At 34.1% G+C, this 26,683-nt stretch overlaps 4 protein-coding genes across 6 annotated transcripts; 3 read left to right on the forward strand and 1 right to left on the reverse strand.

The window, feature by feature from the left end:
- Positions 1-4,801: 4,801 nt before the first annotated feature.
- On the reverse strand, positions 4,802-5,893 carry LOC123225075 (zinc finger A20 and AN1 domain-containing stress-associated protein 3-like). Its single transcript, XM_044648927.1, has 2 exons — positions 5,625-5,893; positions 4,802-5,530 (listed from the first exon to the last, which is right to left on the reverse strand). Exon 2 carries the CDS (start codon positions 5,503-5,505, stop codon positions 5,002-5,004), a length of 504 nt encoding a protein of 167 aa, XP_044504862.1. The 5' UTR covers positions 5,506-5,530; positions 5,625-5,893; the 3' UTR covers positions 4,802-5,001.
- A 1,634-nt stretch (positions 5,894-7,527) lies between these two features.
- LOC123224722 (UDP-D-apiose/UDP-D-xylose synthase 1-like) lies at positions 7,528-9,864 on the forward strand. 2 transcript variants are annotated; one of them, XR_006504046.1, is made up of 6 exons: positions 7,528-8,370; positions 8,454-8,546; positions 9,047-9,102; positions 9,178-9,269; positions 9,353-9,479; positions 9,561-9,864. XR_006504046.1 is itself a non-coding variant. In XM_044648421.1 (3 exons), the coding sequence occupies exons 1-3, from the start codon at positions 8,170-8,172 to the stop codon at positions 9,095-9,097; spliced, it is 345 nt and encodes a 114-aa protein (XP_044504356.1). In that variant the 5' UTR covers positions 7,528-8,169; the 3' UTR covers positions 9,098-9,155. The 2 variants fall into 2 exon arrangements, 1 of the variants encoding a protein (XP_044504356.1); XM_044648421.1 differs by lacking the exons at positions 9,178-9,269; positions 9,353-9,479; positions 9,561-9,864 and having other exon boundaries at positions 9,047-9,155.
- Positions 9,865-10,624: 760 nt separating this feature from the next.
- On the forward strand, positions 10,625-15,376 carry LOC123224721 (protein SUPPRESSOR OF K(+) TRANSPORT GROWTH DEFECT 1-like). Its single transcript, XM_044648420.1, has 8 exons — positions 10,625-11,365; positions 12,062-12,167; positions 12,689-12,887; positions 14,029-14,097; positions 14,184-14,258; positions 14,387-14,485; positions 14,628-14,783; positions 15,002-15,376. Exons 1-8 carry the CDS (start codon positions 10,885-10,887, stop codon positions 15,125-15,127), a joined length of 1,311 nt encoding a protein of 436 aa, XP_044504355.1. The 5' UTR covers positions 10,625-10,884; the 3' UTR covers positions 15,128-15,376.
- Positions 15,377-16,651: 1,275 nt separating this feature from the next.
- LOC123224720 (protein HIRA) lies at positions 16,652-25,892 on the forward strand. Of its 2 annotated transcripts, XM_044648417.1 has the most exons (11): positions 16,652-16,905; positions 16,991-17,189; positions 17,902-18,177; positions 18,467-18,718; positions 18,794-19,191; positions 19,332-20,346; positions 22,715-22,925; positions 23,072-23,312; positions 23,815-23,937; positions 24,110-24,227; positions 24,866-25,892. In XM_044648417.1, the coding sequence occupies exons 2-11, from the start codon at positions 17,082-17,084 to the stop codon at positions 25,526-25,528; spliced, it is 3,405 nt and encodes a 1,134-aa protein (XP_044504352.1). In that variant the 5' UTR covers positions 16,652-16,905; positions 16,991-17,081; the 3' UTR covers positions 25,529-25,892. The 2 variants fall into 2 exon arrangements, with proteins under 2 accessions (XP_044504352.1, XP_044504354.1); XM_044648419.1 differs by lacking the exon at positions 16,652-16,905 and having other exon boundaries at positions 17,001-17,189; positions 18,464-18,718.
- Positions 25,893-26,683: the final 791 nt, after the last annotated feature.

A 26,683-nucleotide genomic window follows, 5' to 3' on the forward strand; every position in this document is an offset into this window, starting at 1 on the left:
TTTTTGTGAACATGTAAAGAGAATTATAATAAAGAAAAATTCTTTTTTACCCTCGAGAAACATTCCATTTTGCCTCACCTTTACCATTTTGTTTTATACCATTTTAGTAATATGGGTAATATTATGTATATAATTTTATATATAAATAATTAAAAATAATATATAATTATTTATATATAAAATTATATACATAATTTTATTATTAATAACATATAATAATTATCCGAGCCATCACCAACGTGTCCAATGGTTTTGCTTTGCCAGCGCATTTTCTCTTTTCTTTTATGTGACAAACCCTTCTTTACACGTCACTCCAATTTCTTATTAATTAAAATAATTAATTTTGAAAAGATCTTAAACAAAGCAAAAAAAAAAAAAAAAAACTAATGGTCCTAATCTAATATCAAAATTTCCCTTTCTTGACTTTTTAACAAAAATATAAAATAAGAATTTAATTCAAATAATATTTTACCTTTAAACAAAAAAAAATTGCTACATCCAACATTAAGTTTAATTTTAGCTTGAAATTTGGAAATGAATAGTATTTTAATTTTTGGGGTGTTTAGGTTTATAATCTATTATAATTTACCAGTTCTATGAATTTAAAGATGCATAGATTAACCATGAGATTTAAAATCAGGTAGGACTTAGGGCCTATAAAAGGCAAAGTGAAATTTGGAAACATTTGGTCTCTCCATCCATTCACTCAACAATTAGTCACATATGAAAAACAATTTAATGAGATAAAGTTCAAGAAGATGAAATGTGAATGTCCTATAGATCATGGATCATTGGTTAGTTTTAATGAACGACTTTTTACACTAAGTGATTACTCTTAATGCAAACTCGTTATAGACGTAAGAATATGGAAAACATGGTACATATTACTAGAAATACAATAAAGGTCAATGACTTTAAAACATGGGGCAATCAACAAGTTATAGGTAAAATATTATCTAAGAGACGAAACCAATTTTTGGAACAAGTTGGCAATAGGAAATATCAATTCCTTTTCTATCACTATTGCAAGATTGATAAACAATTATGTAGTATAGATAGGGTTGGCATAATTGAGTACGTTGAAGCAAAGTCATTCATGCAAGTTGTCAAATGGTCCATGGAAAATGAAAAATGAGAGAGCGAATATTTTCAAAAAAATAAAAAAAAGGTGTTGATTAAATTCAATAAGATTCAACTAATTTAGTAGAATATACTCAAAACCTAATGATTAGGCTAACACCGCACTTTCAACCAACACAACGTGCCATTGTCTCATGATTCATGGAATATTAGCCAATTTGTGCTTAAGTAAAAAGTGAACCTTAAAGATCTAGTGAATTTGGCTGAAATTTACTTTTGCCTTAAATGCAAAAGTATGGTGGACATAATCAAATTTAGGCTAACATTTGTCATATTCTTGCAGTAAAGACTACATTGCACTTAAGAGGTTTAGTGAATTTGGCATAAAAAATGTGTCGATCGAATACCCAATTGTATATATAAATAATATATTATTATATAATTGAGTATTACTTTATCTTTAATTTAAAATCTCTCAATTATATAATAATATATTATCTGTATATCTAATTATATATTTAAAAATGTGTACATATAATTTTAATAGAGAATGATAAACTGAATTTAATACGACCCTTTAAGGCTAACAATATTTTTGTGCATAAACTCAAGATATCATATGCAAGGTGAAGAATGGATCATAACAGATTTAAATTATGAACACTCAAACTTTGTGATATTATTGGAATTATTTGGTATAAAGTTGGTGATTTTAATCTTATAAAATGTGAGATAGAATTACATATTAACTTTAATTTATTATTAAATTTCTTTATTTTTATAATATTATGGTTTAAGTTAAGCCATGAATTAAAAGCTTAATTACTTAAATTATTGATATATTATGATTATAGAAACAACTTTCTAAGAAAAAGAGGATGAGTAGAGCAAGTTAATACTATAAAAGAACATTGTCCCATTGCCTATGTACACCCAACTAACTAATCTTATTACTTAATCTTTAATCTAGATTTAAATGAAAAATTGAATAAGTATGTAATATATTTGTCATAATTCTATTTAGGGTTAGATTCGAATCGAGCTAAATTCGAGCTCATTGCCTATGTTTGAACTTGACTCATTTCAAAAGAGTCAAACTTGAGTTCAGTTCGATACAAAACAATATCGTTTTAATATATATTGATCAAAATGAGATCTTTTTATATCTAATTTTTTAAATTCGTAAGTTTGATGAGTCAAACACCTTGTAAGTTTAAGTTTAAACTAAAAAATATTAAACTTTAAATTTAAATTTAAATAAACTCAATTCAAATCTAATCGAATATTAATTCTATCGTAAAATTAGTCTTGATATTATTTAAAGATATATAAAAAACTTTGGACTTAGGCCCAATTTATATATTAAATGAAATTAAGGCGATCCCCATTTAAAGTGGAAATAAGTCATTCTATTTGGCCCTTATTGATGAACTAGCAAAACCCAATTTAATTATTATTTTTTAATTACAAATTTATCCATTTCGATACTGCCTCATGTGTGCATAAGCCCTAATTCCTTTTTCTTTTTTTAAATTTTATTTTGTTTTTGAGTGATAATATGATCTAGACATCACTTAATTAAATGTAGATAAAAAATTAAATTATTATACTTGTCTTTTTTCTTAATCTCTTTTCTACTGTTCAATGATTGAAATTACAATTTAAAATTTGATCAATGGGCAAGCAAATGTGATGGAAATCCACCACAATGCTGTGTGTTCATAATACTACTAGATACTTGCAAATAACATTTAATTTTCATAGGGAAGATATAATACGATAAAAATTAAAAATGTATTATAGTAGGGCTAAATACGAGTCGAACTGAGTTTGAACAGGGCTCAACTCGTTTTCGATTCATTTTCAGTGAGCCCAAACTCGAGCACGAGTTCAGGCTCTTCAAACTTGCTAAACATATATTCGTGTTCAGCTCGTTTCATAATTTTAGTGTTCGGACTCAGCTCACACTTAGCTTGGGTTTATGTGTTCAGGCTATGGTTCGCTTTGGACTCGTATTTTAGGCTCGGTAGCTCGGTTTCAGGCTCGTATTTCAAGGAACAAATAATATCGTTTGTTCCAAGTTAAATATTTTTTATTTTAGTAAACGGCGCACGAGCCGAGTTCGACTCGCTTAATTGGTGTTTGAATTCGAGTTCATATTCGTTTTTTGCTTAAAATTCAGGTTGACGTTAGTATTCGGGCTCGTTCAAGACAAGCTCAGGCTCAGGCTCAGGCTCAGGCTCGGGCTTGGGCTCGGGTTCAAGCTTGTTCGAGCAAAGCTCGTTTCGAGCCCAAACAAACTCTCTTCGAGTCCAACCCTAATTATAGTTCACATAGTTTATGACACTTACTCACACATATACCTTAGTTTACACAATTCAAGGTTCTTTACATTTTATATCCTATAGAAGAGCTTGCGGAATGATTGTTTATGGTTTACAAATCATTGTCTTTTTTTTGTTAGAAAAAGAACATTATCAACTTATTAACGATCATTCATCACTTTATTTCTTAATAGTCGTTTGCATTTTACAAACAATTATTTATGTTAATATCTTTAATGATGAAACAACCATTCCTTAACTTTGAATGGGTGTTACATCAAGTTTTAAATTCAAATTAATCATTTTCAACAATAAATCTCTGCACCCTAGTGCAATAGTAAGACGCCTCTAAGTTGTCCACTTTGACATATCACAATAATTCAACATGTTAATTCATCCGTCATCATCAATCAATTTGCATTTTGCATAAAATAAGTCTAAATCATGGCATATTCTCAATTTCAACATTATTCTTCGTACTATTATTATCCTACGGTCATCTTAATTGTGAATTTAGGCCTCTTATGCCAAAATTAACATATTATTTTATGTAGCACCACATGTATGTAACATCATTCATGTATGTATACATAATGGGTGCAACCCGAATTAAAGTAGCATTGTTTAATATAATTTTCGTTAAATTTTTAAAAATCATTTGATTTTGTTGAAAATGAAAGCAACAATCATGTTAACATCCAAGTTAAAATAGTAAATCCAAATTGTGGCCGTGGGGAATATCAAACAGTGTAAATTGTTTTCACTTGTCAAGTACTTTTCAAAACAACAGTCTGGCAGATCCAATCCAACAACTTGGAAGTTAAAGAGGCTGTTAATACCATGTTCTTTTGCTCAACCTCACACGCCCACAGAATGGCCATTTCCTCTGTCCTTTTCATGATCCTGGAAACCTACATGTAACTCCACTTAAATAATTCATCTTATAACTATTATATTATATTATTAATAAGTTTCGAATTTAAACTTTTTCATTTGAAAGTTTTATGATAATTCTCGAATTATAACTATTTTATTTGAAAGATTTTAAATTTTTTACCACTCAAATTATGGAATCACTTAAATGTGGAATATTTAACCTAACATATGCGGTAGAATAATTTTAGATATAAATGATCTCACCCTCCAATATAATCTTGAGCTTCAACGGACTAAATCAGAACCATGCACCTTTTCTTCCTCACCTAAAACTCTTTCATCCATGCCCATGTGCCCTCCCCACTTTCATCACATGCTTTCGTTTAATATGGTGAAAATTTGAACTCAATTTTAATTGATCAGTGGATTTGGGTGGTTGGATCATTTTAATTTAATGGGAAATTCCCTCATATTTATTTAGAAGCAAGGCCACCTCACCCATCAATAAACAAAATAATGAATAAAACTAAAACACAAATTACGATTATATTTAATTAAAAGCTTAAAATATAATTGGAATTTACATAACACCACACAATTTGACAATATTAACCCCACCCTACCCCTACCCCTACCCCTACCCCCACCCAACACCAACAACCATCACATCCGCCGCTGACGACCCACATGAAACGACGCCGTAAAACACGTAACAATTATCTCAAATCTTTTGAAGCTTTTCAGCCTTAATAACTGGATTATCCTTGCTGATCTGCTCTTTGCCCATCTCCTTGAAATCAAACGTGCATTCGTGCTGTTCCGGGTACCTGTGGCGCCAACAAAACAACGACCCACACCTGCACCTGAAGCCCGTCAGTCCCACGCGCCTCGGACACTTCAAACACCTGTTCACGCCACTAGCCACCGGCACGGCCGCCGCAGCCACAACATCTTTCTTTTCTTCCCCTTTCACGATCGGCGCCGAAGCCGTAACCGTCTTCTGCAAGACATCCACGGCCGGAGAGGGAGCCGATGATGACGATGATTGTGCGGAGGACGAGATCAGGGTTTGGTTAAGGGCTTGTTTCGCCGAGGAAGATTGTTGCTCCTTTAACTGAAGATCTCGGTGACATTTAGAACAAAGATTTTGCGTCGCCGGACTCCCGAAAAATCCGCAGTTGTTTACGCACAAACGCGGCGCTTGGCATCTGTGTTCTTCCGCCATGGTTTTTTTCTCTTTCTTTCACGATCTGAAAACAAAAAAAGACGGTAAAATCAACAAATAATAAAAAATAAAAAAATTCAGACGAAAGAGGAGATAAATAAATCGGTGCTGGTGGTTACCCGAAGGGAAGATTTGTGTTTGATCAGAGAAGAAAAGCGGAGAGGGAGGGATTAAAAGAGAAAATTTTAAATTGCTTGCTTGGAGAAAGAGAGGAAAACAGACGGCAAAAGCATACAAGGGAAAGGAAAGAAAGGAAAGAAGTTGCTCCACATAAAAGGAAAAGAAGGGGAAAAGGGTGAAGGATTCCTGGTGCTGGGTGAGGATTCCAATCACCTTCTTTACTGTTTTTAGTTTTCTTTTTTCTTTTTTAATTTCCTAATCAACCAGACAGCCAAACCAATAAACTCTTAATTATAATTAAAGACTTAATTACGCGGTGTTGAAGATAGTTTTGCTAATAAATAAAACGGTTTGAACTGGATGCTTTCGGGATTTCACGGAGCTTGAGCCGTTTAAGTTACGTTGAGGCTCCAGACGACAAGTTGGACCGTTTCTCCTAAGACACGCTCCTTTTTATTATCTTTTTATGGCTAATACATTCATATAATATGCTGTTTTTACCCAGAAATTCATGCACCTCCTTTGACCTTAACAGGAATATGCATAATAACTTTTAGCCCAATAGACTTGTTCCCACCGAGGGTTAACTGTAATTTTAAATTCATTTCCTCTAATTTTTTAAAATTTAAACTTTCTCTTATGAATAAAATTTTATTAAAAAATTTAATTAATATTAAGAATAAAATTACCATTAAAAAATTAAAAAATTAATATTTTATTATAATTTTCTTATTTAATTTAAAATTTTAATAATTTTTTCTCATTTAAAATTTAAAAAATAATAATTTAATTATTGAGGTTTTAAAACCATTATCAAAAACAATGAATTTCACTATCTTTGATCGTATTGACTCTCTCTGTTGACTTATCTCTTTTTATCGATTTGTTTTTATTCATTGACAACAATGATTTTTTTAATGTAGATGAAATCGTTTTCGTCGAAGTTAATTGCTTTAATTGGTGGGTGGGAATAAGTCGGTAGGGAGAGATTGTCGTGGTAGAAGGACAATCCAGTGATAGTTTCAAAACCCTAAAAATGAAATTGACAGTTTTCAAACTTTTGGTAAAGAAAAAAATGTTATATTTTCAAACTGAAGGAGAAAAATTTGATAAAATTTTAGTTTTTAAAATTATTTTATTAACTAATCATTTTACCATTAATTTTAATAAAATTTTACTTATAAACGGGACTTTAATTTTTAAAATTTGAAGATTAAAAGTTTGAGATTATAGCTAACCTTAGGTGGGAACAAGTCCTTCGGCCTTACCTTTAATCGTTAAATATAAGAGGATGTATCTGGTAACGGACAATTAATTTTTAATTCATGTTAATTAGTTATTTGTCGTATGCTTTTTATGTGTTTTTTAATTTGGCGTATGCTTACAACCTGCATCCTCTAGAACTGCGTTGTGCGTCACCCCATACCACTTTATTATTTTTTTTATTTTTTTTTCCTTTTTCTTATTTAAAATTTAAAATTTACCTTAATCATATATACATGAAAATACAAATTTATTGGATGATTTATATATGATTGTATTACTTTTTATTGTTAATCATCTTCTAATATGTTGTCGGCTTTAAATTAGATATGTTAAAGAAGTTAGGTAAGTTGATCTATAATATAACTCAATTTTACAATAACATAATTTATTATTATAATAGGATATATCAAATTCGTTAATCATTTGAATTATGTCAGATCTTTGGAATATGACTTATAAGCTACCCTAATATTTTCCATTGAAATACATTTAAAAATAACTAAATATTAATTTAAAATTATTCAAAAATTATTATTTGGTGGCTACCACAAAAACATGTGAATCAACTCGTGAAGGCATGTTCTAATGGGATTTAGATTATGCTACAAACTCTTCAATTTCAATGGGTCGACTTGACCCACTAGGCGTGTCAATTGACTTCTATGGACACGGCGCCGTCTCTACTTTAAGCATGTGGCAAACTTATGAAAATTTCTATATGTTGTGGCATGAATTTTTGGGTCAATTTTTCTATTAAGGTTCATTAAAGGCGGCCTTACTCATGTCCCCGATGCTTCTCTGACTTAAGCGCCTGTGTTGGTTGTGTCAAAGGAAACTTATTGCCAAGACTAGGAGAGAAAATGTTGGTAAAAATTCAGGAAGTTTAGAAATTAATTAATAAACTGATATTTCCTTTTTTTAATTAGAAATATGTTCTTGAAAATAAATTAATTGGAGGCGAATAGGTCTATGTTAAAGAGGAGGCAAATATGTTCCTTTTTTTTTTTTTATAAATTAGAAATAGGTTTCTTGGAAAAAAATGTTTGGATCTTTATTATTATTTTTAATAAAATTATATACATAAATAATATATACAATTTTTATATTGTATTTCCCAAATTACCCCTTCGTGTTAGTTAACCCCTGCTTAATTTTCCCTCCGCAGAGAAGTTTAAAGATTCTGTAACGTATTCATTCTTGATACTCTTTTTTTAATTCAATGCAAAGATTAAACATAGACGGTGAAAACAATCTGCTTGATTGGTGGCGGTGGTTTCAATGGCTCTCAACTCTGCGAGAAGCTCCTTTACAAAACTTAACATACTGCCATGTATAGTCATTGATATCTCCTCCACCAAGATCAAACATCTGCTGCGTCCTTATTATTGCTGGATTGGTCGAGTTCAGTTTCATGAATTTGGCGTCAAGCGCGACATTCTGCATCAGCACCTTGAACCTCTCATTGCAGCCTCTGATCTTGTAAATTGTTTGTCTAGTTTTTAACTTTTTGTTTCTCCTGGAAGTATAATTTCCGGGATTTGATTGAGTTTTTTGTTGCGTAGGTTATTAATCTGGCAGCCATTTGCACTCCTGCTGATTATATTAATAGGCCTTTTGATGCTATTTACAGTAACTTTATTGATGCGATTCCAGTGGTGAGTTTTGCATTTGTGTATAACTTGGGTTCCTGTTTGGTTGATTTTGCTGTGAATTTGAGTATTTTGTGATCTGGGTTTGATTTCAAGCCCTCTTGTTTGTTTCACTGCACCAGTTTTCTTGTGAATTTTGTTTTCTTGAAATGTCGGATTTCGTTTGTTTCTTGTGTAATTCTTTGGTCAATCAAACTTTGTGATTAATCTCTTTAAGAAATGCGGTTGGATGATCACAATGGTCAGTTCTCTAATGAACATTAAAACTACAGTTTGTCCAAGTTCCCTCGAGTTTACCATTGTAAGACTCTTCAATTGGATTGGTCCAAGGATGGACTTCATTCCAGGCATTGATAATTTGATGGTCCTAGGGACTTAGTTCCAAGAGTTTTAGCTTGCTTCACCGGTGTAACTTAAGCTTCTTTCATTTCCATCGCTTTGTTTTCCCTTCTTTTAATTTCTGCTGTATGCATTTTTGTTTTCTTCCTTATAAATCTGAATTGCAGAACCTCCTGGCTTCTGCTATGTCAAGGATGCCATTGAAGCTGTTCTTTTAATGATTGTAAGTTTACTTTAGTATCATCATTCAGCTGATAACTCCTACAAAACTAGCCCATTACTAACCAATTTTCTGCAGGAAAACCCAGAACGAGCGAATGGAAGGATTTTTAATGGGGTAATACTGAAAATGAAGTTACAATAAAGCAATCAGCAGAGTTAATGATAGAGGTATACTTAAAAACATAAAGATGCCACCTAGTTTCATTTGTTGCTTCTGACCTTCATTTAACACATAACAAATTTCCATTAAGGTTTATGCATAATCCACTCATCAACCTGCCTCTAAGCTTACAACTATTGATGTAAGCTCAAATGATTTCTATGGTCGAGGCTGCAACAAGCAAATCGCTGACATGACAAATATCAATAAGGAGCTTGGTAAGCAATTGCTTTTCTTCACTTCTATGCAAATTTGTTGCATAGATATTTGACACTCTTCCCATTTGTGTTCTTCTGTAGCTTGGAAGCCTACAATGCGCCTTTGTACCATTCTGAAACTTTGTCTAGACCAGGCTATAGATTAGCATAAGCAGGCAATTAAGAATGAACTTGACATTGCCCGTGTGTTGCAGTTTTTCACTGGTTATGAATATTTCCCTTGGATTGAATGCAATTTTGTTTTTGTACATAGATTCCACAGTTTTGAGAGACATTTCTGCTCATTATTCTTTGCTAAGGCCATTGCTGCAAACGTTTAACCCATTGTTAATTTTAGACTGTTCTGCCTCTTCCAAAGCTTGATTCCCTTGTGCTTTATGCAAGCATTTTGCATTATGTGTAAACTATAAAGAGCAACTTGGAAGGGAAATTATCATAAAAAGGTGACAGTTTACAACCGTGAAAGCATTTCTTTCAACAATTATAAGATCATTGCTCTCTTCAGCTCACAAGAGCAATTGTTTCAGCACCACTTAGATTGACTAGGCTATATGAACCCTGAAAATGATGTGCGAGCATAACTATGTTAGAAGTTAATTGAGTTATGATTTCATGCATCTATGCAACCAAAAATAGAATAAGCCTTAAATGTAAATAGTATAATTCTATTTTTACTAATTCAACTATGAGCATAACCTACATTTGTGAAAACGATTCTAGCAAATTCAAATATATTATAACTCAAAATAAATACAAACAAAGATCGAATAATTTATCAATAACTAATAAACAAACACAATTGGAAAATTGAATTTCAATTGATAAAAACTTTTAATTTAAATGAAAATATTTAAGAGAATGAACTAGTAAGTCGAAATCCTTTTAATTAAGTAAAATTGAAGTTCTTTTGATTTTCATTTATCTTCGAAAAAACATGATATCTTGAATAAACTTTTAGATAAAATGTTGAAAAAGAAAAGGTTTTTATATATAATGAATAATATAATTTGAGAAAAAAAATATTTATAATAAAGATGTTGAATTTTAAAAATTTATTACAACAAAATGTATAAACTATTATTCTCATTCAAAGAAAAATAAAATTATTTAAAAAGTAAAGAAATATATAACGAGTCACCGGGTGTTTTTTGTAAGCGTAGTCCAACAAACGGAGAGGGCGAAATAGATAAGCTAAAAGGCTTAAGGATTTGGAATTTGGCCCTTTCCTTCCAGTTCCAGGAAAACCATTCTGTTTAATTCCTTTCATCTAAATCCAATTTCACAGCACGCTTTTGCACTTTGATTTTAAATCAAACGAATCACAAAGTCTGTATTTCTGTTCTTTCAACATTAATTTCGTAAATTCATCGATCTCTCATACGATTCGATTCAAAACCCTAAAAATATGTACAGCAACTTCAAAGAACAAGCAATCGAGTACGTCAAACAAGCCGTGCAGGAAGATAATGCCGGAAATTACGCTAAAGCCTTCCCGCTTTACATGAACGCTTTGGAGTACTTCAAGACCCATCTGAAGTACGAGAAGAATCCTAAGATTAAAGAAGCTATTACCCAGAAATTTACTGAATATCTCCGTCGAGCAGAGGAGATCCGTGCAGTTTTGGACGATGGTGGGCCCGGCCCTGCCCATAACGGTGACGCTGCTGTGGCCACCCGACCCAAGAGCAAGCCCAAGGATGGCAGTGGTGGCGAAGGCGGCGATGGGGAGGATCCCGAGCAGGCCAAGCTGCGTTCTGGATTGAATTCGGCGATTATTAGAGAGAAGCCCAACGTCAAGTGGAATGACGTGGCGGGTCTCGAGAGCGCGAAGCAGGCTTTACAGGAGGCTGTTATTTTGCCTGTTAAATTTCCTCAGTTTTTTACCGGTGGGTTAGTATTTATGTTGTGGAATTTTTGATTTGGTTGATATTGAGTTGATTGTGATCGCAGTTTAGGGATTTGTGAGATTGAATTGAATTGTTTTGAGTTAGTTTGTTGCGATCATGTGTTTATGTTTGTTATTAAGGCGATTGGTTTAATGGGTTGTGCTGTGTACTGGTCCAGAGTTAGATTAGATTTAATGAGGAGTGAAATTTGATGTTTTTGTTTCTGCTTTGGTACTGACGTTAGATATCATATTACTAGAATCGAACCTAGGGAGGCTAGTGGCTAATTATGCTATGTTTGCTTATTGCTGATGGATTTTAAGAGGTAAATTTTGGTTTTGGCATGTCCGTTCTCATTGCTCTTAACTTCATACAGACTATGTAGCGCTGGGCTTCTATAAGAATAGGAGCTTTGTTGTTCTGTTTTTATGGGATTCCACATTGACTGTTGTGGTAAGGATGTGGTGAATGCTTAGTTTTTTCTGCCACTGCTATTCTGGCTATGATGCAAATCACAGTTGTTTCTTCTAAATCATAAAGCTGGGATGGGAAATTAGATTAGTGTGTTGTGTATCTTATGATAAATTTCTTTGAAAAAACAGTTCTATTACTTGTTATATAGCACGTTCAAGTTGTGGGTTTGTGGTTTCATTCATTCTGTTTAAATTCTAAGGTTTTCACGCTTTTTTATTTCAGGCAAGAGACAACCATGGAGAGCTTTTCTGTTGTATGGACCACCTGGAACTGGGAAGTCATATCTTGCCAAGGCTGTTGCTACAGAAGCTGATTCTACTTTTTTCAGGTGACATTGATGAGCTGACAAAATGCAAGATTTGTTGCACTGCTATTGCAAATGCATTGGAAAAAGTTCAAGGCTAGAACACATGGCAATTTATGCATCAGTCATGTCTTGATAATTTGCTTCCACAGGTGTAGGGATCTTGGGTAACTCAAATACAAGTTTTTTTGTAACTTTTTTTTTTTTTTTTAAAATCACATTCCAAGTTGTGTATTCTTTTGGCCAACTACCTTACATAGAAATGAGGGCCCGAAAAATGGTGACCCTTGTGTCCCTGATGGCCATGGTCAACAATGCCTTGTACTTGGGTGTGACAATAATATTGTTGCTACACTTGCTTATGATGATTTATCAGTAACTTCTGTGTCAAACTCAAAATTAAGTTATTCCTGTTTTAATGCTGGTTCTCTGCATTTGCACTGCATAAATTTCTGCTGAGATTTTTTTATGTTTATGGATGTAGGTCAATAAATGGCATGTGCTTATTGCTGGTGTTTAATATATTCTTTTTTCTTGCTGGATAGTGTTTCTTCTTCTGACTTGGTTTCAAAGTGGATGGGTGAAAGTGAAAAGCTTGTTTCAAGTCTTTTCCAAATGGCTCGTGAAAGTGCCCCTTCTATTATCTTCATTGATGAGATAGATTCATTATGTGGACAGCGTGGAGAAGGGAATGAAAGTGAAGCTTCTAGACGTATCAAAACTGAACTTCTTGTACAGATGCAGGTATTTTTTTTTTCTTTGATAACAAAATGTTACCTAAATAACTAAAGTATTTCTTTTAGATTTGCCAAATATGTTGCCCTATTTGGCCAAGATAATGCAGTTACTGTCATGGCATCTGAATCATTAAGTGTATGTGTACAATTTGAAGCTCTCCACACCTATCTATGTCCCCCTTCTTAAATGACATGATCACATCACATCATGGGAATGGTGTTCGATAAAGCTGTATTGGATGATGTATAAGTAATCTAGTAATTTAGTCCATTGGAAAATCTTACTAAATCTTATGACAGTCATACAAATTACCGGTACCTTTTCTTAATGTATATTGAAGTTTAATTTCAGCTTTTTGTTGACACCCCGTCTGATGTTAAGGATGTAGGCATGATAACTATTGTTTTGACGCTCTTATATAATTGAGTCTTCTTGAAGTACAATATTTGGATTTTTTTTTATGAATCATTTGTGAAATCTTGATGCTGAAATTGCTGTTTTGTTTTTGTGTTATGGATTCTGCATCTGCAGAGTGCTTCCACTTGCATATGTTGTGCTGCTTTGCACCTAGATTTCAGAGTGATAGGAACCTGGGACCTTTAAATTAGAAAGGCATTGATTACTTAGTTATTATTTAAGTTGAATGTTATTGTCATATTCTTATCAATATCAATCTTAGAATCCTGAAATTGGCAGTTGCATGGTACCCCTTTTTCCTTCAGTATTAATTGTTCTACCATTTTCCTTATGCTTATTTGTGTTTTAAATGCCAATGCATTCATAACTGTTTATGAACAAATTGTTATTATTTTATGTAGACAAGTGTTGAAGGAGGGAAGATTTTGTTGTAAGGACGTGATTATATTTACAGTGAGATTTGTAAATCCAGTGACTAGTGAGATGTTATTCTGGTTGACTAATTTGTATGTTAAATTTGTGCTGATGGAGAAGATGTTTAGATGATGGTGCAGAATTTTGTGTCTTAGTCAATTTAACTTCCTGTATTCTTCACTGTTGAATATGAATTTCAAGTTTTAACTTCTGCTATGTGATGTGTTTCTTGCCAAATTCATGGATGTCGATCAGCTCGTTCTGTGTTTGCAATCTTTGTCCTCAGCTGGACCTTATCAATCTGAATTTCTTTCAGGGTGTTGGACACAATGATCAGAAAGTTCTTGTTCTTGCAGCTACAAATACTCCCTATGCTCTAGATCAGGTAAAGTGAATGTTGGGAATTTTTCTTGGTGATTTGATCTTGCGTGTTTGGATTATTATGTATGGTTGTTAATAATGGTAATACAGGCCATAAGGCGGCGTTTTGACAAGCGTATATATATCCCGCTTCCAGATTTGAAGGCTAGGCAGCACATGTTCAAAGTAGGTGAAACTTCTCCACTTTTTGTTTTTGTTTTAAAATTTTAGAGCTAAAAAATGGATGCCTATTCTATTTTTTGACCCTTTGTGGACAATTAACTTGCCTGTTGGGCTTAAAAAATTCTGAACAGGTTCATCTAGGAGATACTCCACACAATTTGACCGAAAGTGACTTCGAAAATTTAGCTCGCAAAACTGAGGGGTTTTCAGGTTCAGATATTTCTGTGTGTGTAAGTGTCATGCCTATATGAGATTTTTTTTTTAGTCTTCTAGTATTATGATTTTCTGTCAAAAGAGTTGGTTGAAACTATCACGCTGTTGCACTTTAGTGTTCTCTTAAATGATGTTTCTGTTTGGTGATGATTATCTCAGGTTAAGGATGTCCTCTTTGAACCTGTCCGGAAAACTCAGGATGCCATGTTCTTCTTTCAAACTACTAATGGTATGTGGATGCCATGTGGACCAAAGCAGCAAGGTGCTGTCCAAATTACCATGCAGGAGCTGGCAGGACAAGGACTTGCAGCTAAGGTATGGAGCATTGTAATTTATGACCTTGCTAAGCCGCTTTGATTAAAATATCCGGGTGTTACTTGTTTTGTAATTTCTTTATGTCCCTATTTAGTAGTTTATCAATCATCTTATAGAATTTCATAAGATATTTAGAAACATCAGGTTTTTTTTTTTTTTTTTTTAATTTTTCAGTATGATTAGAATGGTTGACTTATTGCTGATTCTTTCTGATGCAGATACTACCTCCCCCGATCACAAAAACAGATTTTGATAAGGTACTTGCGAGACAGAGGCCAACAGTGAGCAAGGCTGACCTTGAAGTTCAGGAGAGATTCACAAAGGAGTTTGGAGAGGAAGGTTAACGAGTCAAGGCATATAAAACCTGAGCCACAGTAGTGAGTGCAACCACTATGATTGTATTTTTATCTATCACATAAGGAGCCAGGATTTTACTTTAAATGGGGAAGGTGGCTTAACTTATCTTTTCATTTGTTCAGATGGAAAAAACTGGAGTTTGATAACTTGTTAATTATCGTTTCATATTGTGTAAAGAATAGTTGCGAAATTACTGCCTATGGTGAACAAGATGCATATATTGTTGGTTGCGTTCATAGTTCAGACCCATGATTTTCACCAACTAATTTTTATCTGGTTTTATAGTATTTTGTTTTCCAGATATGTTTCGGAATTGCTATCAGAAACGTATTGGCAAGGATGAGATGGTTGGAGGCAGCAGCCATGGTCTATTTTAGGAATTCATTTCTGGTCTTTTGTTCTTCATCCTTTTTTCTTTTTCTCTATTTGATGAGGACTGATAGGTTTAGAAAATGTTATAGAAACACATTATCATAGCTTATAAATTATTAGTCAACATGTTAATCGCATGGTAAAAAATGTGTAGACAATTTTATGTGCATTTCTAAAATATCCCCTTCGGAAAGTGGTAATTTAGACATGTTCTATCAAGTTGTCCAATTTCTAAAATTTATCTTTTAACCCCTAACACTTTACTTTAAGGGAAAGAAAAGATGGCCTTTTCATTTCATCTGTCTGTCCTTACCAAAGTCTTCCTTATTTTCGTTTTTCTTATCTTCTTTATCCTTTCCTTTTGTGTCAAATGTCAACTAGACCGGCAAACGGGTGGGATGGGTCCGTGTGGGTGTATACCGAGTTAAAATGAGTGCAGGTCAAAACGGGCCGAGAACTTGAGATATATATACATGTAATGTTTTCTGTGTAACTATTAATTTATTAAGTTAATCCTTCATTTTTTAACTTATCCAGAGAAAATTAATCAAATGTTTACTCTGAAATTATTCTTATCACTCCAAGCTAGGGGGTGACCTGTGATTTTGGTACCGTAAAAGCCTGAAGGATAATGAAATGTCAATACAAGTTGATTAAAATGGTCAATATAATTGCTGGTTGGATAATAAAATACAATGAAATCCCATTACAAGTTGATTAAAATGTCAACATAATTGCTAGTTGGACGATGAAATTCAAATGAATGGAGGACAATATTTACATAAATATGGCTTTTGCATAACTTGTTTGATTAACAACCAAATGGGTGCTTTAATGTTAATGGGTCTAAATCTAGGAAAGCTTGTTTTCAAAACCTTAACATTATGATTTTCAACATCCCCGTTGCCAAAAAAAGAAAATATAATAATATTAGTCCCTAAACACAACTTCATCATTTCAATCTAACCTAACAAACTCTTTTTGTCCTTTTCATACTTCTCTAATCCAATTCTTCTTTAACTTGTAACCCTACCCCTATTTGTTTTTACTTTTGCCCCTCTCAAATTAATTAATTAATTAATAACCAGAAAATTTTCTTTTCTACTTTTCTTTTTTGTTTTTACTTTTAATATTTTGTCTGTGATTATTTTATTTTATTTTATATTCAATTTGATCTTCTACGACTTGGAAGAAGAGATGATAGATTTTGACCGTTAAATAAACTAGATCTTTCTCCCTCCTTAACCCTAATTAGGGTTTAACTTTTTTTTTTAAAAATTCAATTGAGGGCTTTCTTGTGGCAATTTGGATATCCATTAAACCTCAGACGTTTTTCTTTTTTGGGCAAAACTCTTAATTCGCATACTGGGTAACTGGGATTCGAGATAAAGAGGTAAAGTTTGCTGCTTTTCTAATACTCTGTCTTCTTTCATGTAGTTGGGTATATCGTCATTGATCCATTTTTGTCCTTTATACAGGAAAGTTATGAACTTGTGTACTCTTTTGGTGAGTTTTGAAGAAAGTGCTTAAAGGAAGCTGGTTGAATTGGTTTTTCAAGAGAAACGGAAGATGATTGCGGAGAAACCTAGTTGGGTTAGGCATGTGGGAATGCAAATTTTCTCCATTGATATTCAACCTGGTGGGCTCAGGTTTGCTACTGGTGGAGGTGACCACAAGGTATATTTGCTTTTTCTCATTGCTCTTCTTGTTCTATTTGGTTCCCAGTGACCTGCACAACGTGAATGCTGAGCAGAATAGATGTTTTTAAACTGAAAATTGGGTTTACTATTCAAACTTTTGTTCTCTTTTCTTTACTTATTCAGCTCTGCGAATGTTCTAAGTGAAGCGTTATCCCAGTAGTTCTCTTTCTGCTGTAGTTTTGTAATTAGATATTGCTAGAAGCTATGCTGCAGATTATTGTTTCTTCATTGATATTGTTATGGATTCATTTGAGTGGAATGTGTTAATTTTTATGTGTTTCTTCTGTTTTAAAATTTTTGAAGATCTGTCACTCTATTGTATCAATTTTGTGTAGCAATGTTTATTCATAATCTGCACTACTACTTACTACAGCCAGTATAAAATTAACATTGTAGGTAGAGATGGATATAATGTCAGTTGAATCAGGTGTTCATATTCATGGTTCAGTTTTTAAATTTTAACATATTGCAGAAACATTTTAGCAACATAGAATCTTTAGAACTTGCAACTGTATGGAGCTATGGTTTTTTAGTGGGAATTTTCTACTTTATCAATAGAAACTGGATTCTACTCTCATCCATGATTCCAGAAGGCTTTCAATGTAAATTTTCTCTGTATTGCTTCAATGGCTTTGATTTGCCGAGCATTTGCCATACATATAAAGCTTTTAATTGTTCATTACTTGCAGGTTCGAATTTGGAACTTTAAGTCTGTTGGCAGGAGTTTGGAAAATGATGAATCAACACAGAGGCTTCTTGCTACCCTCCATGATCATTTTGGGTCAGTCAACTGTGTTAGGTGGGCTAAGCATGGTCGGTATATTGCGTCGGGGTCTGATGATCAGATGATTTTGGTTCATGAGAGGAAACCTGGTTCTGGAACTACTGAGTTTGGTAGTGGGGAGCCCCCAGATATTGAGAATTGGAAAGTTGCAATAACTTTGAGAGGTCACACTGCCGATGTGGTAATTAAATTGATTCTATTTTGGAGATGTTTCAACTTCAAATAAGATCAAAATTGTCCATTGTCCTGTTTTTGAATTATGCTTACATGTTTTTCCAGTAATGAATTCTTTGTGATAAAAATAGTGGTTCTTGTATATAAAGAGAGGGGAAAAAAAAAACTATGTAAAGAAATGGAAATGCAAGATTTAGCTTAACTTGTTGCTTGAATGTTATAATTTGCGTTGTTATTTGCTGATAGCCCCTCTGGTACTGTCTAACTGGGGAAATATATTTCCATGCTTAAAGTAGGTGGATCTTAATTGGTCTCCTGATGACTCAACATTGGCTAGTGGAAGTTTAGACAACACCATCCACATATGGAATATGAGCAATGGCATTTGTACAGCTGTTCTTAGGGGTCATTCAAGCCTGGTTAAAGGAGTTGCTTGGGATCCCATTGGTTCCTTCATAGCAAGTCAATCTGATGATAAGACTGTTATTATATGGAAAACAAGCGACTGGAGTCTTGCTCACAGAACGGATGGCCACTGGACAAAATCAGTATGTTCTTGATTGTCCAATTTTCTTTCTGTCTGAGTTTTGGTTTTGTTTCTAATGGGAGTGTGTCCTTTTCAGCTTGGATCTACATTTTTTAGAAGGCTTGGATGGTCTCCCTGTGGCCATTTCATAACAACCACTCATGGTTTCCAGAAGCCAAGGCATTCTGCACCTGTTCTAGAGAGAGGGGATTGGGCAGCAACATTTGACTTTCTAGGACACAATGCCCCTATTATAGTGGTGAAGTATAATCATTCAATGTTCAGGAGGAATTCTTGGAATTCACAGGAAGTGAAAGCTGCAACCGTTGGGTGGACAAATGGAACATCTAAGATTGGAGGGAAAGAATCGCAGCCATATAATGTTATTGCAATTGGAAGTCAGGATCGCACTATTACTGTATGGACAACAGCAAGTCCTCGCCCTCTCTTCGTAGCCAAGCATTTTTTTTCTCAAAGTGTTGTGGATTTATCCTGGTAAATAAGATTTTTCTGGCACGAGATAACATTAGGTTATTGATCTGTATCTTCTATTTCAATTTTGAGATTTACCTTTTTGTGCCTAGTGTCTCTTTTTACCTTCTCATAAACAGTTCATTTCCAAATTCTTGAAACAGGAGTCCTGATGGGTATTCACTTTTTGCCTGCTCCTTAGATGGAACAGTTGCTACTTTCCACTTTGAGGCAAAAGAACTGGGTCATAGACTGAGTGATACTGAACTTGATGAGTTAAAGCGGAATCGTTATGGTGATGTAAGAGGTCGACAGACAAATCTAGTAGAGAGTCCAGCACAGTTATTGCTTGAAGCAGCCTCAGCTAAGCAAAACACAACTAAAAAAGTGGTTTCAGATGTTCAGCCAATTCAGACACCTTCAAAGTCTATTGTCAGTGTAGAGGTTACTACAAAGACTTCTGAATCTCAAGTTGATGATGGAAAGAAAAGTGGGGCGGCTGCTGGTGATGGTGGGTTAAATAAAGTGGCAACTTCAGGCCGGATTTCCAGTCCAGTAAAACAGAGAGAATACAGACGCCCTGATGGCAGAAAAAGGATCATTCCAGAAGCAGTGGGAGTGCCTGTTCAGCAGGAAAATATTAGTGGTGGTATGACATCTCATACGCTTGAGTTCCCTCCTGTGCCATGTGATAACAGAAAGGATAATGGGGTGGTTCCAGCTGCTGGTGGTACAAGTGAAGTTTTGAGGGGAACACTAGGTAGAGGCTCTGACATAAAGGAGCGTAGTGGAGTTACTGCCAGGGCTACTGTTACTGAGAGCCTGATTATTGAGAAGGTTCTAGTATCTGCAAGTGGAGATGGAAGTGCTAATGTGGAACAGTCTGGGAGTGTGAAGGCTTCTGGTTCTTTGGCTGCTAGCAGTGCAACTCTTTCTATCAGGGTATGTGACAAGAAAGAAGTGGTGGATACTATACCAGTTTGCTTGGAAGCTCGCCCTCGAGAGCGTGCTGTAAATGAAATTGTTGGAATGGGGAGTACATGTATGATGAAAGAAACAGAAATTGTTTGCATAAGAGGAACCCAAACTCTTTGGTCTGACAGGATTGCTGGGAAAGTCACTGTTTTAGCTGGAAATGCTAACTTCTGGGCTGTTGGGTGTGAAGATGGTTGCCTTCAGGTAAGTTAAAAAGAACTAATCCTACCTTTGCTTGTTAAATTTTGTAAATCTCTGCCTAAAATGGGCATTGTCATAAAATTTAAAGAAGCTCTCTCAATAAAGTTAGGTCATAATACTTTGGTTTGGTACTCAGCTCACATCGCTGTTGTGAAAATTTATCTTGGCTGACTTTGGTTTTCATCACTTCTATATAAAATTCTGATTTGTGATTTTCCCCAAGGTATCTACAGTTTTTATGTCTAGTATCTTTATGAATTTAGATTGAATACTATGAATCCAATGTATATTTAGATTAAAAAAGTAATGTGTATCTTCTGAATAATGGTTCTGCCATTGTTTAGAATTCTAAAGTTGGTCAAACATTCAAACGTGCATGTGTAGATGAAACTCTTAAGAAACAATTCATTGTAATTTTAGTATGAGATTGCCAAATTAATCAATTGCTGCACAACTTGACATTAATAAGATATATGGGAGAGGTAGGGGCCATTCTCAATTAAGAGTTACATATTTATTTTATATTTCTGTATGAACATTCTCATATGCTAGACTATATTGAAATAGTTGAGAGATTTCTTGCTGCTGATGTATTGTACGCTGAGATTGAATCTGCTAATTTGAGCCAGAAATTCATCTTTGTTTCCATATTACGATGAGGAAAATAAAAAATGAATGTAGATTTGCATTTGGAGGCTAGTTTTAAGTAGTCATTTCGATTTCCTCTGTGCATCCTAATTTGTAATTCAAATTCATAGACAAATTTTATCTCCACAGTTCCTATTCATTGAAGATGTATAACATTTAGGGGTTTCTGACCCTTCTAACCTGGTAACATATCCAATATATTATTACTTATTTAGCATTTAGTTTTTCTAGCTATGCATTACACACCTCATTTGCATCTAGCTTTCAACAATGTGGAAAATGTTATGAGAGATGTTCTAGCTAAGTAATAATTTTATTTTGGCTTGCAAATATTTTATATATGGGAGACTAGCATATTCCTAGTTTTGGAGGACTTTGAACCTTAATTTTATTACTTTTACAGTCATGTATGACCTTTCCCATCACTTTATGGTTTTATTTAGCTAGTTTCATGTCATAATAACAATAGCTTAAGTTATCCACTTACCATATAATTTAGTCTCACTTTGTGTTGTTCCCTGTCACATTTCTTATGATTCCAGTGATAATGATTATTAACTTGGCTAGTGGGGGCATGGGACTTTTCATGAGCACATTGATGAATTAATTGTTGTAGTTCATCATGGTGCTTAAGCTTGATGAGGTAATTATAGTGCAGGACTTTGAGTGATTGTTTTTTTATGTAGAAGGTTGATTTGGTGCCTTTGAGCATTCCTGTTAGAAGCTCAGATTTCAGGTCTCTATAATGAGAAGTGTGGTTGTGAATGCATTAAGATTTCAGAAATGATTAAAGTTCCAGTTCTGGAAGAAAGTATTGTTCAGATGCGAACTAGTATTACTCAAGTTGCAAACCTTTCCTCCCTAAAAATACAATACCTCTTGTGTTGCCTATGGATTTTGGATTGATTACTTCCAAATTACAATAAATGTATAAAATTTGATATTTTCCAACTTAATTTTTAAACCCTCTGATAGAAACCTCCCTTACAACTCAGCCAAATACTGCCACAACCAAGCTGGAACTCATGCAATCAGCAGACACTGCAACAGCCAAGCTAACCTGCAGAAATTTACTCACACAACACAACAAAACACTAGCAAGCAACCATAAATTAACCTCTGATAATCTAGCTTTATTTATGGACTAAGCAGGATAACAACTTATTCAAATCCACTGCTATAACTAGATTTACATGAGGAATATACTCAAAAAGAAAACAGGATAATTCTGACAATTCGAGGAGCTAGAGACCTCCCCTTTTTATCCCTCTATTTCCCAAGCCCTCTCTAGCCATGTGTCCCTCCTTTTCAAAGTGATCCTCAATCGTTGTTGTGCTACTACTCCAATATTTGTTTTTCCAGTGGTGATACACTTTAACCACCCTGGGATCTAACACTCTGTTAAAATGTATACTTAGGATGCCAAATTTGTTTTTGATGACCATAATAGATTTTATTTTCTTTTCCTTTTCCCTTTCCTTTTCAGGTACATCAAATAGTACCTAGTACTTGGCCTCTGACTTGATTAATTGATTCTGATAACCCTGTCAAGATCACAATGGCTGTCTTATAGTCTGTCTTTTGTCCTTTTTCCTTTTCTACCGTTTTAATGGATGTGCAGACATTAAATTTTATGTGAGAATAATTATACATATTGCTTCCATAAGTTGACAACAAGAGTTTAGAGATTTAACATGATAGTCTTTTTGTTTATGTTGAGAAGGTCTACACTAAATGCGGAAGACGAGCTATGCCAGCCATGATGCTGGGATCTAGTGTCACATTCATTGACTGTGATGAGAGTTGGAAATTGTTACTTGTCACAAGGAAGGGATCCTTGTATGTATGGGATCTCTTCAACAGGAAGTGTCTCCTGCATGACTCATTGGCATCTCTAATCACTACAGACCTGAATCCATCTGCTAAAGGAGCAGGTAGTCTGTAAATTTGAGCCTGTGTTGGAATAAAAATTTTTGATATGATAGTTGCTCATAATCCATAATGAAGTGTTATTGTTTGGAGTGTATTGCCTGACAACTATGTTTTAATTGGATGTCTCTGCCCTTCATCTCCTTTTCAGGTACAATCAAAGTCATATCTGTCAAGTTATCAAAATCAGGTTTTCCCCTTGTCATTCTGGCCACACGCCATGCCTTCCTTTTTGACACAAGTCTCATGTGTTGGCTGAGGGTTGCTGATGATTGCTTCCCGGCATCAAATTTTGCTAGCTCCTGGAATTTCGGCTCAGTTCAGAGTGGTGAGCTGGCTACATTGCAGGTGGATGTTAGGAAATATTTAGCGAGAAAGCCCGGCTGGAGCAGGTTTTTTATGATTTGACCCTTTTCTACATCTGAAATTTTTTTAAGAATTCTTAGATGTTCTGAAAAATTTTAAGTGCTTGTTAATGTAAAATTTAGATATAGTTTTTTGTTTTGAAGCAATGGAATTATATGGAATGTTTTCTACAATACTTTTAGGATTCCTAAAAGTTAATGTAAAATAAATAAATAAAATCTCTTTTTTTTTTTTTTTTGGTTTTTGCAGATAATTTTAAAATAATATATTCAACACATTTGTAGATATTAAAAATATTGAGATACAACTCTGATATTTTAATTGAATTTAAGTTTTTGTACATTATTTTCAGCTCATAGAACAAACATGGCCCAAGAATTTTCTTTTGACGGAATATTTGCGCATATGCTTGTGCATGTGCAGGGTCATCATTATGGACATTATCTACTTCAATTAATTCTTGAGATGTTATCATGTTGTAAGTATCTTGCTTCTGTAGCTTGATAAGATCTCATATCTTTGTCACAGGGTAACTGATGATGGAGTGCAGACACGTGCTCATTTGGAATCTCAGTTGGCATCTTCGTTGGCTTTGAGATCTCCCAATGAATATCGCCAGTGCCTCCTTTCCTACATCCGCTTCCTAGCAAGGTTCTATCCATGTTTATTCTTTTTTTGTTTTTCTTTCACATTCCAGATGCATAATATTTATTATTGGGAGTAGATTGGGTTTCCGCTATTATGTTGCTAATCATGGTGCCTTTTTATTGTCATCATTATCATCAAGCAGTGCAATGTAACATTTGCATATGTTTAATTGCAGAGAAGCAGATGAGTCTCGTTTACGAGAAGTGTGCGAAAGTTTTCTTGGACCTCCAACTGGGATGGTTGAAGCCACATCTGCAGATCTAAAGAATCCAGCATGGGAACCCTGTGTACTTGTAAGGCTTTTTGTACACTTTTAAAAGTGCAATATACATTCAATGAATATTGAAATACATATTTTCTTAGCACATAGCACCATAAATAAATTTTTGAAGATTTGTTTTGGAATAATACATTTGAGATTGATGCTTTGTGCGCTTTTAAATGCCATATAAATTTAGTGAATATTAGAATACACACTTTCTTAGCAGATAGCAGCTTATTAACATATTTTTGAAAGAGGATTTGTTTTGGAATTATACATATGAGATGCTTTGTGCATTCATTTGTTACTATTTGTACTCACACGTGCACACATATATATGAATAGATATACATATACAACACATATGCATGCTTATTCATATCTTGCCACAATCCTTTATAGAGGGATAATAGCTTGATATCTTCTACATGATCCTCAAGACCACTTCAAATTCTGTTGTAATTCTTGCAATTTCGCTAATGTTTTCAAATCTCTATTGGTTGATTTGATGAGTCTGAAATTTATGCAGGCTTTTATGTGGCTTTATGAAAATACAATTTTGTATGTGATAATACATTATTTAAGATGACAAGCTCTTAAACACAGAAAATCATGTTCTTGTGGTTTGAATGTTTTGAAACTATCCTTAACTTGTTTGGACCTCTTCAGGGAATGAGAAAGCACAAACTTTTAAGAGAAGATATTCTTCCTGCAATGGCATCAAATAGAAAAGTCCAGCGGTTGCTCAATGAGTTTATGGATCTCTTGTCTGAATATGAAAGTACCGAAATTAATGTAGACCAACAAGATCCTGCATCTCCCCCTAGATCCACATTAGCAACTGATCAAACAGACTCTGCCCCACTGGCTACTGATAAAATGAATTCTGCCCAACTGGCTGCTGATCAAATGAATTCTACCCCACCAGCAACTGATCGAATGGACTCTGCCTCTACAGCAAATGATCAAATGGACTCCACCCCACCACCAGCAACTGACCAAATGGACAATGCTGCTCTAGCAACTGACCAAACGGATACCATCATGCCAGGAACTGGCCAAATGGACTCTACCCCGTCAGCAACTGACCACCCTGCCCCACAAAGAAATGACCAGATGTACCCTGTCCCACTACCAACTGATCAGATGGATTCTGCCTCCCCTACAACTGATCAAAAGGACTCCACTACATTGGCTATAGATGTGAAGGACTCTGCATCTTTTTCAACAGATAATTTGAATATAGTTTTGCCAGTGACAGAACAAGTAAATCTGGAACCCATGCCAGATCAAGGTAATCTGGCACCAGCTGCACAAGATTCTGGTTCCTGAATTTGCATCTCTGGGATGATAAACATCAAAGGCAATTTTTTAGGATAAGAGCTTGCTTACTCATGGTGCTGCTGAAGAGTGAAGTGGATATCTTTTGGTTTTTGGTTATTTTGCATGAAATCCATCCTCCTAGTATGTGCAGTAAAAAAGCTTTTTCAGTTTAAAAAGCTTTGTTTTCTCTCGTTAGCTCATTGAAGCTTCACCTTGGAATGTAACAGAGAATTTCCCTCCTTTAGTTGACAAATTTTCAATATCTGCCCGTTTATAGTTTGTGTAACCAATGTGATGGATGTTATTTCCTGTAAAAATTTTAAGCATAAAGTGAATTAGATTAGTGGATAAGTTGGGCCATATTTCACTTAAACTTGTGAATTTGTTACCCATTTGGGTTGTCTTCTTTTGTGGGAAATCTATAGCTAACATCTTCTTGCTTGGCCCCTTGGCTATCTTCATTTTCGACAGTTAAACATGCCTGTATCATATGTACATGGCATGCTACATATAAAAACTGACTGCCAGCATTCTATAATTTTGTGATGTTTAAGTGTGATTTCTCTGGCTGCATCATTTTTGTGCACATAATCTTGGAAATTAGAATTTGTTTATGGTGTAGGAAATTATACGTGTATTTGGAGAGATTTTGTTTGATTAGGAGAGTATTTGTCTGGCTTGAAGGTAGGTATGATGATACAATTAAACTACGTGTATATACGTATTTTACTTTTCTCATTTAAAATAATCTAATTATATACTGCAAATAATAGTGTGATTTTCGTTCTTTTTCATTCAAGTTACCTTTGAATCTCTTTTACAGGATGTTGGATGTGATTGGTCATGTACCTGATCCTGCCACCAATTAAGGATTTTTTACTCATACATGAAATCTATTCCAAAATATTTAGGAAAGAAGAAAAAAACTCAAAATCTTCTTGCTTTCAACTCTTCCATAAAAATTACTCCAACATTCATAGAAAGAATTTTTAGAAATATTTATAAAAAAAAAAAGCTAATTAAATTGGGTCCATTTCTAAACTTTGAGAAGAATATGCGCAGTTTAGATGATAATAATTAAACTTTAGACCTTGAAATTCATTCTGATGTTTGGCTCTGATGCCAAAAACGGCCTTATTTTTTGCGTCGGATTTAAGTTCATAG

This window comes from Mangifera indica, chromosome 9 (genome assembly GCF_011075055.1).
Source record: "Mangifera indica cultivar Alphonso chromosome 9, CATAS_Mindica_2.1, whole genome shotgun sequence".
Taxonomy (NCBI): Eukaryota; Viridiplantae; Streptophyta; class Magnoliopsida; order Sapindales; family Anacardiaceae; genus Mangifera; species Mangifera indica.